Source organism: Salmo salar, chromosome ssa15 (genome assembly GCF_905237065.1).
Source record: "Salmo salar chromosome ssa15, Ssal_v3.1, whole genome shotgun sequence".
NCBI classification, from domain to species: domain Eukaryota; kingdom Metazoa; phylum Chordata; class Actinopteri; order Salmoniformes; family Salmonidae; genus Salmo; species Salmo salar.
Window position 1 is genome coordinate 20,398,235 of NC_059456.1, and position 21,998 is coordinate 20,420,232.

Genomic DNA, 21,998 nt, shown 5'->3' on the forward strand with positions numbered 1-21,998 from the left:
ACCAACAGTCTTCAGTGCATCAGACTTATAAATCATAGGGTTGCCAGGACGAGCTAAAAAGGTTTGCCCAATGAACACTCAAAACCCGCCCAAAAGGCCTGAAAACTAGCCCAATGTTGTTGTTTTTTGCAGCAAAAGACGAGTTTCCATGTTTAGACAATAAACCCTTTTTCCATAAAGTTATAGAGCCAATTTTTAAGAATGAATATCATAGTAGTAACATAGTAACCAAAAAATGTTGGTTTTCCATTCCGAGCTATGACATGACATAATAAAGGAAATTAAAATGTGTCAAGAGAGAAAAGATAATTCACACTGATTAAACTCTCCAGATCATTTTCCATCAATGGATGTCAATTTAACTCGTTTGACTGCTATGATTAAGCACAAGGCACAACTGGTATGGTATATGGCCAATATACCACGGCTAAGGGCTGTTCTTAACCATGACGCAACACAAAGTGCCTGGATACAGCCGTTAGCTGTGGTATATTGACCATAGACCAAAAACCCCTGAGGTGCCTTATTGCTGTTATAAACTGGTTACCAATGTAATTAGAAAAGTAAACATAATTATTTTATTTTTTTCATACCACTGGTATATAGTCTGATATAGCACGGCTTTCAGCCAATCAGCATTCAGGGCTCGAACCAGGTTTATAATTGTAAATAAATCCTGACAGGAAGAGTTTCAGTGATGGAAAGTTGGACAGAGGATCTCAATCTCTGAGCAAGAAACACTTGGACGAGCTTAAACGATTTTCTAGCAATTGTGCCGTTACTATGTGCCAGGTGTTAAGACTACAAACAGTTCGAAATTGTCTATTTGCCAGATTGACTTGTCATTTCAGACTAAAATCTGGATTTGTGATTCTAGCTGAATTTTGCCATAGTTTGCTTAGATAAAGGCAGGTAGCTGATAAAATAGCCCTTGATTGGCCTACAGCTCATTTCATATAGTCTACAGTAGCCTAGACAAGATGTAGGTAATATGTAAACTAAACGATTTAGCAGCTTGCTTAGTTCAAATTAACAAATCTATTCAAATGAAATAAAATGTTATTGGTATTGTGTTCCTAGCTCCAACAGTGCAGTAATATCTAACAATTCACAACAATAAACACAAATCTAAAGTAAAAGAATAAAAATAAGTAATATAAATATTAAGACGAGCAATGTCGGAGTGGCATTGGCTAAAATACAGTATTTACATATGAGATGAGTAAAGCAGTATGTAAACATTATTAAAGTGACTAGTGTTCCATTATTAAAGTCCAACATGAATAGCGAGGCGATTTGAGGTAAGAAGTGCTTGTTTCCCAATAGCCTGCTGGAATAGGCTACTGAGGATGGGGTCACAATTTCAATCACTGAATTTCAATATTAATAATAGGTGTATGAACTGAATATGCTTGTCAACAACAGCCAGTGTTTTATTTATTTTAGTTTACCTGTAGCCACATCTGACTAGTTACCATTAATCTAATGCGTGTTACCGTTAATCTAATGCGTGTTACCGTTAATCTAATGCGTGTTACCGTTAATCTAATGCGTGTTACCGTTAATCTAGTGCGTGTTACCGTTAATCTAATGCGTGTTACCGTTAATCTAATGCGTGTTACCGTTAATCTAATGCGTGTTACCGTTAATCTAATGCATGTTACCGTTAATCTAATGCGTGTTACCGTTAATCTAATGCGTTCAATTTATCGGCAATTGCGATAAAGCTTTGATAACTTCCAATTTAATTAACTAAACATGTTAATTAATAATAATTGCATAATTAGGCTACAATAATAAACTGAATTTATAGGCTATTTATTAAATTGGTTTGCCAGCTCCAGGTAGCCTACACAAGTAGCATAACACGAGTTATTGCAAATCAATTTATCTTCATTTCAACATTTATTGTTTCAAATGGTAGCCTACAACGGCATATATAAATGAATAGGCTACTCGATGGCCAACAGTGGCAAATGTATCGTTCTCCACATTTTAATGTCAGTTACATTGAGGACTTTTCCCCATTAAAAAAAGAAGCCCGCGAGGAAGATCCGTGACTTCCATTTCAAATTTCTACTCAGGCAGTCCCCTAGATTTAACTGAGCATGCATAAAGGACTTCGCTTGATTCCGTTTTCTTTAAGTAAAGTCATTAGAATTAGAATGCAATTTAAACCACCTCCGGGCAAATGTATGTAATGCGCCTAAAGTCATTTTCCAGTGCTTTGTCTCCATTATTTCTTGAAAGTGTGTCAGTTCCAGCATACCGTAAATTCCGGACTATAAGCCGCAACTTTTTTCGCACGCTTTGAACATCGCGGCTTAAACAATGACGCGGCTAATATATGGATTTTTCCCGCTTTCAATTTTTTTTCTTCCAAAAAAACACATTCTGTGACGTGCTCAGTTTTTTGGCAGCATGAAGCTTTCATTATACCAAAGAAATTGCCGAACGGGTTAAGATCAAACAACTTTTTTGTTTACTGTTTAGATTAAATCGAGCGCTCTCAAACTTCCCATCATTCTGATTACAGTAGTCATTTTGTCACCCTCATCATGGCAAAGACACGGAGAAATCCATATGATGCAGCTTTCAAGTTGAAGGCGATTGATCTGGCTGTTGGAAAAGGAAATAGAGCTGCTGCACGGGAGCTTGGTCTTAATGAGTCGATGATAAGACGTTGGAAACAGCAGCGTGAGGAATTGACTCAGTGCAAAAAGACAACTAAAGCTTACTGCTAATTATTATTTTTTTGTTACAAGCCGTGTTTCGTTAAAGCCTGTGTCAAGTTCATTTGTTTCAATGTACCGGTAGGCACCTGCGGCTTATAGACGTGTGGCTTATTTATGTTCAAAATAATATATATTTTTTTAATTCAGTGGGTGCGGCTTATATTCAGGTGCGCTTAATAGTCCGGAAATTACGGTAATTAATGTTTTACGGAAAAGGGTGTCTCCGTAAGGATAAGTTAAATAGCCTACCTACAACTGGTAAAAAAGTTGTCAGGACGTGCTGCTCCTTCGCCTCTCGCTCACGTAACTCAGCCAATAGCTGTAGTGCTCTCTCAACACAGACACACCCCTCTGGTCCTCCCCACCCTCCGGTCCTCCCCACCACGCAGCAGGTCACAGTGTAATGTACACTACCGTTCAATAGTTTGGGGTCACTGTGGCAGTAGCCACAGCCATTTTCCGACCAACCACATGCATCACAAATAACCAAGAAACAGCTAAATGCAGCACTAACCTTTGACAATCTTCATCAGATGACACACCTAGGACATCATGTTACACAATACATGCATTCTTTTGTTCGATAAAGTTCATATTTATATATAAAAACAGCATTTTACTACACTGTTACACTGTTACTACACTGTTACATTAGAAACCCATTAACACTACAACATTCTATAGCAGCCATGTTAGAACCCCATTAACACTGAATGGGGAATAGAATGGCTACAATGACCGTAGAGGCCTATACCAGCATTATTTCATAATGTTAAAATACATTGGGGTCTGAAATTACTGTATACAATTATTCAAATACTGAGCTATATTGTGTGCAACAAAAAATGGGGGGTAAATACAATTATTTTATGTTAATACAATTGTTCAGGGGAAAAGATTTTGTTTAACAAGAAAATGAAAAAAAAGGTCAAAGGTAGGAGTCAAAATGATTGACACCAATAAAGATTCTTAGAAATAAAGGAGTCAAACGTTTTTAGTATTTGGTCCCATATCCCTACCACGCAATGACTACATCAAGCTTGTGACTCAACAAATTTGTTTTGGTTGTGTTTCAGATTATTTTTCCCCAATAGAATTTAATTGTGTATTGTGTCATTTTGGAGTCACTTTTGTTGTAAATAAGAATAGAATTGTTTCTAAACATCCTGACTGAATCGGCAGTAATAATGATGAGTAAGAAAGTTACAGAGTGTCAAATATCATACCCTCAAGACATGCTAACCTCTCACCATTACAATAACAGGGGATGTTAGCATTTTATATCACACCACCAAGACATGCTAACCTCTCACCATTACAATAACAGGGGAGGTTAGCATTTTATATCATACCACCAAGACATGCTAACCTCTCACCATTACAATAACAGGGGAGGTTAGCATTTTATATCATACCCCCAAGACATGCTAACCTCTCACCATTACAATAACAGGGGATGTTAGCATTTTATATCATACCACCAAGACATGCTAACCTCTACCAATAACAGGGGAGGTTAGCATTTTATATCATACCCACAAGACATGCTAACCTCTCACCATTACAATAACAGGGGATGTTAGCATTGTATATCATACCCACAAGACATGCTAACCTCTCACCATTACAATAACAGGGGATGTTAGCATTGTATATCATACCCCCAAGACATGCTAACCTCTCACCATTACAATAACAGGGGACGTTAGCATTTTATATCATACCCTCAAGACATGCTAACCTCCCCTGTTATTGGTAATGGTGAGAGGTTGTTTTGGTGGTATGATATTTGACAATCTGTAACTTTCTCACTCATCATTATTTATATTCTATTCTTATTTCAAATAAAAGTGACTCCAAAATAATACAAAATAATCTGAAACAACCCAAATTAACTGTACATGCATCCAACACGTTTGTAGTGTCACAGGCTTGATGTAGACATTGCGTGCTATGAATATGGGACCAAATACTACACTTTTTACTACTTTGCATATAAAATAAAAGTATTTCTTAGTGTCAATAATTTTTCACCCCTACCTTTTTTTGAGGAAAACAATTATTACTAGTTAAACAAAATGTATTTCTCTGAGCATTTGTATTAGTATAAAATAATATAATTTACCAAATGTTTTTGAGCTCACTATTTGAATTATTTATTTTTTACTGTCATTATTCCTCATTTTTATCAAGGGTGTCAATATTTTCAGACAATACTGTCCATAACCTTGTTTAATTGTCCGTATCTCACGAGTTTACGAGAGCACAGCAGTCAGGATAACAAATACCTGCCCCTCACGTTGTAAACAAACCCAACATAGTTGTCTTCATCCTGTGCCCAAAACACATCACTTCCTGAAACTTCTCTCACTGAAATACCTTGTCGTTACTAGCTCTGACCTTGCTGATAGCAGCTTTATAGAAAAAAAAGTTTGACTTACTGTGATGTATGGTTGTCCCACCTAGCTATCTTAAGTTGAATGCACTAACTGTAAATCTCTCTGGATAAGAACATCTGCTAAATGACTAAAATGTTAAATGTTGTTGCACGGTTAAGGACAAGGAGGTAGAGTGTGGAGGGGCTCCACCCAGAGTGCTGGGATTAGATGACTACTTCATGACGGAGGTGGAGAAGATGGAGAAGGACCAAGATACAGGGAAACGAGTCAAACTCAAGGTCGGTCCTTCCTACTTTCCCTCTGACCTACTTACTTAATCCATTCTGTTCCTTTGTGAAGACATTTTAATCCTCTCTGTTCCTATGTGGAGCCATTTTAATCCTCTCTGTTCCTATGTGGAGCCATTTTAATCCACTCTGTTCCTTTGTGAAGCCATTTTAATCCACTCTGTTCCTTTGTGGAGACATTTTAATCCACTCTGTTCCTTTGTGGAGACATTTTAATCCTCTCTGTTCCTTTGTGAAGCCATTTTAATCCACTCTGTTCCTATGTGGAGCCATTTTAATCCACTCTGTTCCTATGTGGAGCCATTTTAATCCTCTCTGTTCCTATGTGGAGCCATTTTAATCCTCTCTGTTCCTATGTGGAGACATTTTAATCCTCTGTTCCTATGTGGAGCCATTTTAATCCTCTCTGTTCCTTTGTGAAGCCATTTTAATCCTCTCTGTTCCTATGTGGAGCCATTTTAATCCTCTCTGTTCCTTTGTGAAGCCATTTTAATCCTCTCTGTTCCTACTGTATGTTGAGTTCCTGTATCTCTTATAGAATGTGAGATGAAACGTATTGAAGAGTTCCTGCACCAGAAATGTATAAACCGTACCGCCACTCAAAATGAGTTCCAGCACCTATTTCAGTCCAAGCCAATCACTAGAGAACACCACTACTATCTAGTTTAGTCAGATACTATCGCTCTGTAGATAGATGGCCTAAAAGGCTACATTTACACAGGCAGCCTAATTCTGATATTTTTCCACTAATTGGTCTTTTGGCAAGTCAGATCAGCTCTTTACCCAATAATTGGGCAGATGATCAGTATTGGGCTGCCTGTGTAAATGCAGCCAAAGAAAGCCTAAAGACACCTACGCATGTATTACATAATGGCTCACTGAAGCTACATTTGCTCAATGTAGTTTACGCAATCTTTGCCAGGTGATTTAAAAAAAATATATATTTTTTTTACTTTATTTATTTGTAATATCAATTCATAACATTTTCCTTTTGTCAGTGTCTGGAATATGAGTATGAAGCCGAGATGGAAGACACGTACAGGAACAGTATGCTAAAAACATTCAGGAAAACACTGGACGACGGCTTCTTCCCCTTCATCATCATCGACGCAATTAATGACAGGGTTAAATACTTTGATCAGTTCTGGAGTGCTGCCAAGACTAAAGGCTTTGAGGTGAGTTAATGTTTGTTTTTAATATCTTGAAATATCAAAAGAGATGCAAGTCTACCTTCCAATTTGCAAACTAGCATACCGTTTAGAATACATGCCCAAGCCTCCCGAGTGGCGCAGCGGTCTAAGACATCGCAGTGCTGAGGCGCCACTATAGCCTCGGGTTCGGGAGACCAATGGGGCGGCGCACAATTGGGCCAACGTTATCCGGGAGGGTTTGACCGGCTGGGATTTCCTTGTCTCATCGTGCTCGAGTACCTCCTTGTGGCGGGCCAGGCACCTGCAAGCTGACACCGGTCGTCAGTTGGACGGTGTTTCCTCCGACACATTGGTGCGGCTGGCTTCCGGGTTAAACGAGCAGTGTGTCAAGAAGCAGTGCGGCTTGGCAGGGTCGTGTTTCGGGGGACACATGGCTCTCGACCTTTGCCTCTCCCGAGTCCGTAGGGGAGTTGCAGCGATGAGACAGATCGTAACTACCAATTGAATATCACGAAATTGGGGAGAAAAAGGGGTGTAAAAAAAATTATAGTAAAATGACTTCATTTTAAGTAGTGTCCTAGTGTTGATATTGGAACAGATATTGTATTTTCATGTCGACAATCTACACAAAATACTCTTGTCAAAGTGGACGAAAAATTCACATTTCTTTAAAGATTAATAGAAATGAAATAACTAAAATATAGTCGTTGCAAATTTTTCAGCTCCCAGAGTCAATACATGTTAGAAACACCTAAGTCTCTAAGAGGTTTGCACACCTGGATTGTACAATATTTCTAAAAAATTCTTCAAGCTCTGTCAAGATGTTGGGTATCATGGCTAGACAGCAATTTTGATGTCTTGCCATAGATTTTCAAGCAGATTTAAGTCAAACACTGTAACTCGGCCACTCAGGAACATTCACTGTCTTCTTGGTAAGCAACTCCAGTGTAGATTTGGCCTTGTGTTTTAGGCTATTGTCCTGCTGAAAGGTGAATTTGTCTCCCAGTGTTTGGTGTAAAGCAGACTGAAGCAGGTTTTCCTCTAGGATTTTGCCTGTGCTTAGCTCCATCCTGTTTCTTTTTACTCTGAAAACCCTCCGTCTTTTCTGATGTCAAGTATACACATACCGTGGTCCAGCCACCATCATGCCTGAAAATAACAAGACAGTTAATCAGTGATGTGTTGTTTGGATTTACCCCCAAACATAAGGCTTTGCATTTAGGCCAAAAAGTTTATTCCTGTGTTTTTTTGCAGTATTACTTTAATGCCTTGTTTTGGAATATTTTGATTCTGTATATTTGTATTCTATTCACTCTGTCATTTAGGTCATTATTGTGGACTATGTTGTTGATCCATCCTCAGTTTTCTACCATTAGACATTGAACACTGTAGCTGTTTTAAAATCACCAATGGCCTCATGGTGAAATCCCTGAGCAGTTTCCTTCCTGTCCTGCAGCTCAGTTCGACGTGTCTGGGTGGTTTAATATGTAATAATGATTAACTTGACCATGCTTAAAGATATATTAAATATCTGATTTGTTGCCACCCTTCTATCAATCACTGCCCTTTGAGGCTTTCGAAAATCTCGCTGGTCTTCATAGTTGCAGCTGTGCTTGATATTCGATGTTTGACTGAGGGACTTTACAGATGTTGTATGGGTGACAAAGGAAGGGTTAGTCATTCAAAAATCATGGCAACTCCTATTATTTAACACAGTGAGTCCATGTAACTCATGTGATATGTTAAGCCAAATTTTATTCTTGGACTAATTTAGGCTTGCGTAACCAAAGGGGCCGAAATACTTATTCAACGACTATTTTAGTTTTAGTTTTTCTTCCACTTTGACTTTATTTTGTTTTAGATTTAAAAAATTGGTTTTATAAATATATATAAAATACAGTAATCTATTTTAATCCCACTTCGTAACACAATAAAATGTGAAGAAATCCAAGGGATCTGAATACTTTTGCAAGGAACTGTATATTATAAACGTGTAAATGTTTATTTTCTTAGGTGTACTTGGCTGAAATCTCAGCAGACTATCAAATTTGCGCTAAAAGAAATGCCCACGGGCGGAAGATAAAGGATATCCAAAAGGTACCGTACTGAGTGTCCTTGAAATCCACAAGCGCAGAGCTCTCATACATTTTCATTGATAATGACAGTGATAGACCATACATATTGTGTTTATTCATTTTCTGTACTCTGTATACAACAGGGACAGTCCATAAGTATATCTATTCATTTTCTGTTTTTATATTTGTATTAATAATTTATTATCTGTTGTCTATATAGATGTCCAGTAACTGGGAGTCGTCTCCACGTCACATGATGCGGCTGGATGTCCGCTCCCTGCTTCAGGATGCTGCTATTGAGGAGGTATGTAGAATGGAAACATACATTTTTTTTATATTTTTTTATGTATTTTATCAATATGTCGGGCTAATGGTTTTCTATTAATTGAGACTTAATGAAATACAGCTAGGTTCTGGGTTCCTGTTTTTAAGAGTGAACCTTAGTCCTCTCTATGGCAGAGGACCAGGGAACGAGGTGTGTACTACCTGTCGGTCCTCCATGATTTTAGATGCACTTTATCCTCTTGTGTGGCTGTAATTGTGTTCTAGAATTCTAGAAGCCATTTTAGGGGACGCTTTTATCCAAAGCGACTTAGTCGTACGTACAGTGCCTTGCGAAAGTATTCGGCCCCCTTGAACTTTTCGACCTTTTGCCACATTTCAGGCTTCAAACATAAAGATATAAAACTGTAATTTTTTGTGAAGAATCAACAACAAGTGGGACACAATTATGAAGTGGAACGACATTTATTGGATATTTCAAACTTTTTTAACAAATAAAAAACTGAAAAATTGGCCGTGCAAAATTATTCAGCCCCTTTACTTTCAGTGCAGCAAACTCTCTCCAGAAGTTCAGTGAGGATCTCTGAATGATCCAATGTTGACCTAAATGACTAATGATGATAAATAGAATCCACCTGTGTGTAATCAAGTCTCCGTATAAATGCACCTGCTCTGTGATAGTCTCAGAGGTCCGTTTAAAGCGCAGAGAGCATCATGAAGAACAAGGAACACACCAGGCAGGTCCGAGATACTGTTGTGGAGAAGTTTAAAGCCGGATTTGGATACAGAAAGATTTCCCAAGCTTTAAACATCCCAAGGAGCACTGTGCAAGCGATAATATTGAAATGGAAGGAGTATCAGACCACTGCAAATCTCACGAAGACCCGGCCGTCCCTCTAAACTTTCAGCTCATACAAGGAGAAGACTGATCAGAGATGCAGCCAAGAGGCCCATGATCACTCTGGATGAACTGCAGAGATCTACAGCTGAGGTGGGAGACTCTGTCCATAGGACAACAATCAGTCATATACTGCACAAATCTGGCCTTTATGGAAGAGTGGCAAGAAGAAAGCCATTTCTTAAAGATATCCATAAAAAGTGTTGTTTAAAGTTTGCCACTAGCCACCTGGGAGACACACCAAACATGTGGAAGAAGGTGCTCTGGTCAAATGAAACCAAAATCGAACTTGTTGGCAACAATGCAAATCGTTATGTTTGGCGTAAAAGCAACACAGCTCATCACCCTGAACACACCATCCCCACTGTCAAACATGGTGGTGGCAGCATCATGGTTTGGGCCTGCTTTTCTTCAGCAGGGGCAGGGAAGATGGTTCAAATTGATGGGAAGATGGATGGAGCCAAATACAGGACCATTCTGGAAGAAAACCTGATGGAGTTTGCAAAAGACCTGAGACTGGGACGGAGATTTGTCTTCCAACAAGACAATGATCCAAAACATAAAGCAAAATCTACAATGGAATGGTTCACAAATAAACATATCCAGGTGTTAGAATGGCCAAGTCAAAGTCCAGACCTGAATCCAATAGAGAATCTGTGGAAAGAACTGAAAACTGCTGTTCACAAATGCTCTCCATCCAACCTCACTGAGCTCGAGCTGTTTTGCAAGGAGGAATGGGCAAAAATGTCAGTCTCTCGATGTGCAAAACTGATAGAGACATACCCCAAGCGACTTACAGCTGTAATCGCAGCAAAAGGTGGCGCTACAAAGTATTAACTTAAGCGGGCTGAATAATTTTGCACGCCCAATTTTTCAGTTTTTTATTTGTTAAAAAAGTTTGAAATATCCAATAAATTTCGTTCCACTTCATGATTGTGTCCCACTTGTTGTTGATTCTTCACAAAAAATGACAGTTTTATATCTTTGTTTGAAGCCTGAAATGTGGCAAAAGGTCAAAGTTCAAGGGGGCCGAATACTTTCGCAAGGCACTGTACGTGCGTTTTACCCTGGCGTTTACAAGCGCAGTAATCTACCAACTGAGCTACAGGAGGACCCACATCAAATTCAATAGAAACATTTTGTATTTGAAGGTTGAGATGGAAGACTTCAATCCTGATGATGAGTCGCTGAAGAAACCCAAGAAGAAGAAGGAGGAGGAGGAAGAAGACATTAAGGTAGGACCCAGTCAGCATGCTCTTATAGGTGGTGGTCAATGTTCCTAAACATGCCCTTACAGCTAACCTCCTGTAGGTTTTCACATCTTATCAACCAGCTAATTATTAGAATCAGGTGTGCTAGATTAGGGTTGAAGTGAAAACCTACAGGACAGTAGCTCTCCAGGAACAGGGTTGGAGAAACCTGGTGTAAACCTACAGGATGTTAGTTCTCCAGGAACATGGTTGGAAAGCCCTGGTGTAAACCTACAGGATGTTAGTTCTCCGGGAACAGGGTTGGAGAGCCCTGGTGTAAACCTACAGGAGATTAGCTCTCCAGGAACAGGGTTGGAGAGCCCTGGTGTAAACCTACAGGAGATTAGCTCTCCAGGAACAGGGTTGGAGAGCCCTGGTGTTAACCTACAGGAGATTAGGCTCTCCAGGACTGACGTAGTTTGCAGGTACGGTGGACCGACAGGCTAGGTAGTTTGCAGGTACGGTGGACAGACATGCTAGGTAGTTTGCAGGTACGGTGGACAGACATGCTAGGTAGTTTGCAGGTACGGTGGACCGACAGGCTAGGTAGTTTGCAGGTACGGTGGACCGACAGGCTAGGTAGTTTGCAGGTACGGTGGACCGACAGGCTAGGTAGTTTGCAGGTACGGTGGACCGACAGGCTAGGTAGTTTGCAGGTACGGTGGACCGACAGGCTAGGTAGTTTGCAGGTACGGTGGACAGACATGCTAGGTAGTTTGCAGGTACGGTGGACAGACATGCTCGGTAGTTTGTAGGTTAGTGGACAGACATGTGGTGGACAGACATGCTAGGTAGTTTGCAGGTACGGTGGACCGACATGCTAGGTAGTTTGCAGGTACAGTGAGTGACTTGATGACTTAAGCCCTTGGCTCTTTTAAAGACCATAGGCTGTTAACGAATGAACTGCAGCTATGGCAATAAATAGGTTTACGTCAAGAAGCTGAATGTCTCTGGTTTGTTTTTATTTTGGTCTTGTTTGGTCGATTTTAGTATTCTTTGTGTCCTGAGATTTAATCATATTTATAAAAAAAAAAACTTGATAACTTCACAGAAACTTTTGCCAAGTCGAACATCCTATACAGTGATACATAAGGCAAGTGTACCAGAGGAAGATCATGAGATTCTGAAATCAAAATTGAGAAAGCAGTGTGGGCTAATGGTTAGTGCCCCTGACTGACCCCAACACACACACACACATACATACACACACACACACACACACACACACACACACACACACACACACACACACACACACACACACACACACACATACTTACCGGAGTCAGGTTCGAATCCAACCCATAACCCTTCTGACTCTGAACTTTCCTGTTGTCTCGTCACCAATTATTTTATTTTTTCTTCTGTTCAAGTAAAACCCCGAATAACTAAAGGAGTGGATTTTCCACCCATTTAAAATATATATATATATATATATATATATATATATATATATATATATATATATATATATATTTCCAAATAAATAGATGAAACATTTCGTGATAACCTTTGTCAAGGTAATGTGGATTGGTTCTGAGGATAATGGTTGTAAGTGATTTGAAATATCCTAGATATTTTTTGATTGTTAATCAAATAAGCCTAAATTAGTTCTGGATTTCTTCTGTAATCGAACTCTACTTCTAGTAAGACAAAATATGCCATCAAATATGGTGTTAGTTCCTTATTAAATGGTAAGTATAAGCATAGCTTTTAGAATTAAGATTCAGAGATTTCCATTCAGTTTTTTTTTTTTTGGCCAAAGGGTGATAATCTTGAAAGTCTGTGATTAACACATCCTATATCCAAATTAATTTCTACAGTTATTGTGGTGTGGTACATAGGAGACCCATGTAAAACTCTATTGTGGTGTGGTACATAGGAGACCCATGTAAAACTCTATTGTGGTGTGGTACATAGGAGACCCATGTAAAACTCTATTGTGGTGTGGTACATAGGAGACCCATGTAAAACTCTTATTGTGGTGTGGTACATAGGAGAACCATCTAAAACTCTATTGTGGTGTGGTACATAGGAGACCCATGTAAAACTCTATTGTGGTGTGGTACATAGGAGACCCATGTAAAACTCTATTGTGGTGTGGTACATAGGAGACCCATGTAAAACTCTATTGTGGTGTGGTACATAGGAGACCCATGTAAAACTCTATTGTGGTGTGGTACATAGGAGACCCATGTAAAACTCTATTGTGGTGTGGTACATAGGAGACCCATGTAAAACTCTATTGTGGTGTGGTACATAGGAGACCCATGGAAAACTCTAATGTGGTGTGGTACATAGGAGACCCATGTAAAACTCTATTGTGGTGTGGTACATAGGAGACCCGTGTAAAACTCTTATTGTGGTGTGCAGGTCAAACTTTCAAATGGTAGGTAATCAAATGGAATGAAAAAGATGTGAAACTCCTCCTGAAGCATATGAGAGGTTTCACACGAGTCTTTCATCAAACTTGACTTCTTGAAAACGACTAGCCTACTAGCTAGGGTCACCATATTTTAGTTTTCAAAAAAGAGGACATGTCTGGGGAAAAAGAGGACGTATGGTCACCCTAGTTAATTTACCTGACGAACTCGCTCCTTTAGCTGCAATTTTGTGTTTTGCGGAGCTTATGTGGGCTTCTAGGTCGCTAGCACCTTTATTTGACACTGACACACGTACGTGCCAGCTTTACAGGTCATGCATTCTGCTTCACACGGATCCCGACCAAGACGAAAACACGGGAATTGTCTCTGTAAATCGACTGTGAATTTACATTTCCATTTGGGCATTTTTACGCTGTTCTGGAGCCATGTGCCACTGTTGACAAGCAAGCTGATGCTCTGTCTCTTGGCTGTTGCCATGGTGAGGGTAATGATTGAGATGCAGTTTGACCAATGTTTGCGTAGGCCCTACATGACCCACCAATGGTGGCGTGTGAGAAGGCGGGACCTAAAGAGAAAGGTCAAAGCAATGTAAAACCCCAAAAACGCACGCAAAAGCCGAATCCCGGACATTTTGGGCGATTTAGAAATCCCGGCCGGACGCATTTTTTTTTTGGTCCAAAAAGAGGACATGTCCGGGAAAAAGAGGACGTATGGTCACCCTACTGGTAGCACTCTGCCGATGTTTTCAGACTGATATTCAGTATGGTTCAATTTGAAAAATGTGATGACAAGATCAGCCATGTGTGGCATCAATCAAAACAATAAATGTGACTTTGTTTTTTACCAACATAATGGTAATTTTAAACTGGGTACATTTTAAGATGGCATAGGCCTACTCTCAATACCGGTGAATGCATATTCAATAGGAGTGTTTCATGCATTGAGTTGTTGAGCTTGATTTGGCTGATCCCTCCATTTTGGGATTCATATTAGCCTACTGATCAACAACCTTTGCGTAGAGGCATCACTCCAGCATGGCACGCCTGTATGTAAGGACATCATGTAGGTATTGCTGTTAGTTTGACAATATAAAATTACATCTATTCAATGCAAATGGGTCTAACGTAACGTCATAATTCTGTGATCACGGAAGCTTATGTATTTTTAGTCATTTTTCCGTTATCTGGAAATCATTTCTTCCTCTCTTAATAACTCAGCTGCCATGATGAAATTAGAAACGACTCAATTGCCTTGTTCAGATATCTGTCAAGGAAATTGGCGGATTGTAACTTGATCCTACTACTACAAGGCTATAACTCTGCTCCCTTTCACATCTCCCTCCAGTATCACTTACTGCTGTTTACTGCTACGATGACAACTTGCTCAATGACAATGACATTTGCTACCAAGCCATAAATGTGCATAATGTCTAACAAGGAGAGCGAGGGTGGGGAAAAAGATGAAACAACGATGCTCGTTCTGTCTGAAATTACTCCAATCTGTCCGTAGTTTGATAAGTGAGAATGCACACACTGATCTACAATTTTCTTGGTCCATAAACATACAGGAATATTCTTAGGTAGCTAAACCTATGGCCAACCTTTTTTATTTTTTTTATTTAGGCATTTTAAAACACTTCCTTCTTTCCCTATTACGACAATCATCTAATCCGACTGTCAATTTACGCTAATGTTAGCTAGCTACGTTAGCTATTAGCTTCTAGCTGATATCTTAGCACTGTTTATCTAGCCAGCTAGCTAGCTAGCATAGTAGCTAATATAGTTAGCTAGCTAACACCACAGATGAAAGGGTTAGTTATCGTAATCTTTGCTAACAGGTCTCATCGCTATCTGCTTAGCTAGCTAGCTTGCTTATTGCATGCATGTCCGAGCACATAGACACAAGCCTTATTATTAGTGAATTAACTAAATTTAATATTTGGATTTTGGTCACTGTCAGGTCAACCATTTCTCAATACTGCACCTTTCTGTTGGAGAATAAGATAGCTTGCTGCTGACATTCCTCAGCATTGTGTAATGCTCAGGCGGTGAATGGCGGCTGGCATAGCAGCAGTTTTGCTATGTAGAGGGACTATCTGCAAAACCGATAGAGAATGGACGATTTAATCTAGAAAAGGACAATATCATCCCGATTTTATATCGGCTCGGCCGATTTTATCATTCGTTCTCTAATTTCTGATGCAAATAACGGATATGACTTGATAATATGCACTTCCACAGTCCAGGTGATAACAATTTGTGAAGCTATTTTTTACAAACAGCACCATGTTAAAAGTTTTGCTGTATAATGTTTTTGTCATGTGTTTAGAAAATAAAGAAACAAAATGTTCCTCCTGAAACCCTTTTCAATCCAGCCCTACTCCTTTATAACTGGTCTGATTCTTTGGGTTTAATTTTCCATGTCTTTTAATTGAATCAATCTCTTAGTATATAATTAATCTCAACCAGCACCAGAATCACAGCTGAAACGGGGGAGGGCTTCCAAACTATTATTATTAAGATGATTCGTTAGATAATATTTTTGTAAATAGACTAACTCAACAATTTGTAAATATTTTACAGAGTTACAGTTCATATAAGGAAATCAGTCAATTGAAATAAATTCATTAGGCCCTAATCTATGGATTTCACATGACTGGGAATACAGATATGCATTTGTTGGTCACTGATACAGTATCTTTATAAAAACAAAAGTGGGATCATGGATCAGAAAACCAGTCAGTATCTGGTGTGACCACCATTTACCTCATGCAGCGACACATCTTCTACGCATAAAGTTGATCAGGCTGTTGATTGTTACCTGTGGAATGTTGTCCCACTCCTCTTTAATGGCTGTGCGAAGTTACTGGATATTGGCGGGAACTGGAACACGCTTTCATACATGCCGATCCAGAGCATCCCAACAGGGTCAATGAGTGACATGTCTGCTGAGTATGCAGGCCATGGAAGAACTGGGACGTTTCCAGGCATTCTGTACAGATCCTTGCGACATGGGGCCGTGAATTATTACCTGGAACAGGAGGAGATGGTGGTAGATGAATGGCACGACAATGAGCACACTTCTCCAGTGTGCCAGCGGCCATCGGAAGGTCAGCATTTGCCCACTGAAGTCGGTTACGATGCCGAACTGCAGTCAGGTCAAGACCCTGGTGAAGACGACGAGCACACACATGAGCTTCCCTGATATGGTTTCTAACAGTTTGTGCAGAAATTCTTTAGTTGTTCAAACCCACAGTTTAATCAGCTGTCCGGGTGGCTGGTCTCAGACCAGGTGAAAAAGCTGAATGTGGAGGTCCTGAGCTGGTGTGGTTACACGTGGTCTGCGTTTTGTGAGGCCGGTTGAACGTACTGACAAATTCTCTAAAATGATGTTGAAGGCGGCTCATGGTAGAGAAATTAACATTAAATTCTCTGGCAACAGCTCTGGTGAACATTCCTGCAGTCAGAATGCTAATTGCACGCTCAACTACGCTCCTGCAACTACACAGACATCTGTGGCATTATTGTGTGATAAAACTGCACATTTTAGTGGCTTTTTATTGTCCCCAGCCCAAGGTGCACCTGTGTAATGATCATGCTGTTTAATCAGCTTCTTGATATGCCACACCTGTCAGGTGGATGGATTATCTTGGCAAAGAAGAAATGCTCACTAACAGGGATATAAACAAATGTGTGCACAAAATTTGAGAGAAATAAGCTTTTTGTATGTATGGAACATTTCTGGGATCTTTTTATTTAAGCTCATGAAACATGAGACCAACGCTTTACATGTTGTTTCTATTTTTATTCAGTGTATTAGAAATTGTTACAGCTACAGTACACCAGGAAACAACTCTCACTCAGAAGTTGAATGGGATTGGACATTAGGAAATATCATGATACAGGCTTTGGGTCAATTCCATTTCAATTTACGAAAGTAAACCAAATTCCACATTTCCCTCATTGAACAGCAATGAAGAGAATTGGAATTTCAGTGTACTTTCTGAATTGAAATAGAATTTACCTCAAACCTGCTGGAACTCAGTCCTCCATTAGCTTTGTGCTGTTAGTAACAAGGTATCCTCATCCCCAGGCTATTGATACAGAATATAGGCAGAGTGCAGTCTGGTGGACGAGGTTAGGTGCAAAGGGATTGGCTGTCAGAGTGCCTTTCGGCATGCCGTGGTAGTTTCGTCAACACTAAATCGGTAGGGGAAGTGACTGCCCTTACCGAAAAGCAGGCTTCTGGCAAACAGTTGTGGCAAACTTTTGACCAATTTGCTCATTTTCCCATGCAAATGAGTTTTGTGGCAAACTGTTGCGGTAAATTTGCGACTTGTGAACTTCTGGTAAACAATTCTGGGAAACTTATGGCTAACATTCTACTGTTTGCAGCAAATTTGCTGCAAACTCAGTATGAATATGTAAGTTAATTCAGGTTTTTGGTTACTGTGTGTTAACAACATTGAAATGCATCTACAAAACCAAATCGCACACAATTTTAAATGAACTTGCTTCTCACAGAGAACTAAACATATTAAATGTAGTAAATATACTCAACATTCAATGTGTATTCAATGTCGTAACAGATCAATATCATCAGTGGATGATGATGCTATGCTTCTTACCGAAACTGTCATTCTCTATATTTCTTTCAGCAAGGAAACAATGTTTCTGCCTTGTCTAAATGCTATATAAACAAACGATGGACTTAGGCCTTCTAAATTTACCTTTTTTAAATATGTGGCCAATTGTTCCTAGAGTACAATATTTGTCTCTAGCCAAGCCTCAACACAACTAATCAACTAATTATGATATTCAATCTCGACTGGGGACTTCATCGTTAAGAGCCAGTAGTTGTCTACTACTGTAGTTGTCTCTTCTTCCTGACTCAAGTGTATATGGCTTGGATGGAAGTAAAGCAACATAAAATTGAGCTATGCCTAATATGGCAATTCATATAATATTTCCTAAATGAATTGTTAACTTACATCTCAAAGCCATGCATGTAAGAAGCCTTGACCTGGTGTGAACACACATTTCTGTCTTCAGTTTGATTGAAGGCCTCAGTCTGTATTTTTGCCTTGTAACTGATAGCTTAATAGAAAGAGATGAGGAACAACGCGTGATAAAGATGAGCTACCTACTAGTTTAAAGCAATTAAATATTTAATTGTTACAAAGAATGAACGTATGGACTACATTTCTGAGAATAGTACATGCATTTACTTAACTTTATCAAGCTTGAAGACCATGTTTTTTTTATTTTAATTTTTAAATTTTTTATAAATGAGTATGATTGAGTGCATCCCAAACATCTTTCCAGGGTTTCGATGCATCCTTCTCCCAATACAGCCTCTGACCACATTACGGGTAGGGAGAGGGTATCCATCTGCACAAGTGAAGTCTATGCTTTGATGTCAAGTCAGCTCATATTGTTGCTACCTTAGCTGTTGTGCTAGCTAACATGCTACTGCACAATGACTCTAGCATATTGACATTCATATTGATTTTTAAAAGACAGGAAACGTATTCACCTAAAAAGTGTTTAGGAAAATCGTTAGCTAGGAAGCTTTCACATTAATTGTGCAAAAATATGATCGCTGAAGTTAGCTAGTTTAGCGCTAGCCAATCGGTGGCGCTGACTGATTTGAAACTGGGATCTACAAAATGTTTCACTCTATCCTATAAAACATGACATTGCTAGCCAAGCATCAATTAGCTAACATAATTTAAGTATATTAGGAAGTTTAATTAAGTTAGACACTCACTGGACAACTTAGGTAGGTAGCTAGCTAGCTAGATAGCTTGGTTTCCATTTTCCAACATAATTTTCTAATCCCCCTGATTGGTCATCAATGGTTACTGGTGTTGGAACTCGTGTTCACCAGAAACGGCTTCTGGTAAACTATTTGCCACTATTGGCAATAGATATTGTTGCCACAGGTTTGCAACAGACACCAGTACAATATTGAGAATTTTTGGCCAGAAAACAACCTCTGGCAAACCTTTTGCCACTCGTGGCAATAAATATTATTGTTGCCAAAGGTTTGCCACAATTTCACCACTAGTGGCAAAAATATCTGTCTACATTTTGTGGCACACCATGTAGTTTCCAGCAAATATGCCAGAAAGTAGCTTTGTGTAAGTGTGATTTTTGAATATCAAAATCTTTGAAGCATATTAAAGTAGTATTTATTAAGCCGTATCAGAGGCTAACATTTTAAGGATTTCAAAATGTAGCATATAAAAAGTGTAAGAAGGCTTCACTTCAGTTTGCTACTTTTACTATATATATTTTAAGTTGTACTTTCCAACTTGTTTAACTGGGCTGTAGCTGTGCTATACTACTAGCTGTAAATAAATGGGATTATGACAAAAAATGCTTAGATAAATTGACTAAATTCATATATATATTTTTTTTTTATGCATAGTTTTTGGAGCATTTGACGTGATTTAACGACCTAAACACAAAATGGAAAAGTTTGACTTATCACAATGGTACTATTTTTAAGATTAAAACGCTTCATGTTTTGAAACATACTATAGTTAGAGCAAGTTTCTACATACCAGTTTTTAAGGAAATTGCTATAATTCACTACAGGTACCTGTTATTAAGGAAATGGCTATATCCACTACAGGTATCTGTTATTAAGGAAATGGCTATATCTACTACAGGTATCTGTTATTAAGGAAATGGCTATATCTACTACAGGTATCTGTTATTAAGGAAATGGCTATATGTACTACAGGTACCTGTTATTAAGGAAATGGCAATATGTACTACAGGTATCTGTTATTAAGGAAATAGCTATATGTACTACAGGTATCTTTTATTAAGGAAGTGGCTATAATTCACTACAGGTATCAGTTATTAAGGAAATGGCTATATCCACTACAGGCATCTGTTATTAAGGAAATGGCTATATCCACTACAGGTATCAGTTATTAAGGAAATGGCTATATCCACTACAGGTATCTGTTATTAAGGAAATGGCTATATCTACTAAAGGTATCTGTTATTAACGAAATGGCTATATGTACTACAGGTACCTGTTATTAAGGAAATGGCAATATGTACTACAGGTACCTGTTATTAAGGAAATGGCAATATGTACTACAGGTACCTGTTATTAAGGAAATGGCAATATGTACTACAGGTATCTGTTATTAAGGAAATGGCTATATCTCCTACAGGTACCTGTTATTAAGGAAATGGCTATATCCACTACAGGTACCTGTTAAGGAAATGGCTATATCTACTAAAGGTATCTGTTCTTAAGGAAATGGCTATATGTACTACAGGGATCTTATTAAGGAAATGGCTATATCCACTACAGGTACCTGTTATTAAGGAAATGGCTATACCTACTAAAGGTACCTGTTATTAAGGAAATGGCTATATCTCCTACAGGTATCTGTTATTAAGGAAGTGGCTATATCTCCTACAGGTATCTGTTATTAAGGAAATGGCTATATCTCCTACAGGTACCTGTTATTAAGGAAATTACTATAATTCACTACAGGTATCTGTTATTAAGGAAATGGCTATATCTCCTACAGGTATCTGTTATTAAGGAAATGGCTATATGTACTACAGGTATCTGTTATTAAGGAAATGGCTATATGTACTACAGGTATCTGTTATTAAGGAAATGGCTATAATTCACTACAGGTATCTGGTATTAAGGAAATGGCTATAATTCACTACAGGTATCTGGTATTAAGGAAATGGCTGTAATTCACTACAGGTATCTGTTATAAGGAAATGGCTATATGAACTATAGGTATCTGGTATTAAGGAAATGGCTATATGTACTACAGGTATCTGGTATTAAGGAAATGGCTATAATTCACTACAGGTATCTGGTATTAAGGAAATGGCTATAATTCACTACATGTATCTGGTATTAAGGAAATGGCTATATCCACTACAGGTATCTGTTATTAAGGAAATGGCTATATCCACTACAGGTATCTTATTAAGGAAATGGCTATATCCACTACAGGTATCTGTTATTAAGGAAATGGCTATATCCACTACAGGTATCTGTTATTAAGGAAATGGCTATATCCACTACAGGTATCTGTTATTAAGGCAATGGCTATATCCACTACAGGTATCTTATTAAGGAAATGGCTATATCCACTACAGGTATCTTATTAAGGAAATGGCTATATCCACTACAGGTATCTGTTATTAAGGAAATGGCTATATCCACTACAGGTATCTGTTATTAAGGAAATGGCTATATCCACTACGGGTATCTGTTATTAAGGAAATGGCTATATCCACTACGGGTATCTGTTATTAAGGAAATGGCTATATGTACTACAGGTATGTTATTAAGGAAATGGCTATATCCACTACGGGTATCTGTTATTAAGGAAATGGCTATATGTACTACAGGTATCTGTTATTAAGGAAATGGCTATATGTACTACAGGTATCTGTTATTAAGGAAATGGTTGGGAAGGTTAAATAACTAGCCGGATTTTGACCTTTTCTAACATGCGTTAGAGTTTTTAGTCAGAATTC

At 38.7% G+C, this 21,998-nt stretch overlaps 1 protein-coding gene across 1 annotated transcript in view; it reads left to right on the forward strand.

The window, feature by feature from the left end:
* Window positions 1-21,998, forward strand: part of LOC106571050 (YLP motif-containing protein 1) — a 53,662-nt gene that overhangs the window by 27,272 nt on the left and 4,392 nt on the right. The window contains exons 15-19 of the mRNA XM_045695268.1: window positions 5,293-5,412; window positions 6,420-6,596; window positions 8,586-8,669; window positions 8,868-8,951; window positions 10,979-11,062. Coding sequence (XP_045551224.1) covers window positions 5,293-5,412; window positions 6,420-6,596; window positions 8,586-8,669; window positions 8,868-8,951; window positions 10,979-11,062 — 549 coding nt within the window. The remainder of the gene's footprint in view (window positions 1-5,292; window positions 5,413-6,419; window positions 6,597-8,585; window positions 8,670-8,867; window positions 8,952-10,978; window positions 11,063-21,998) is intronic.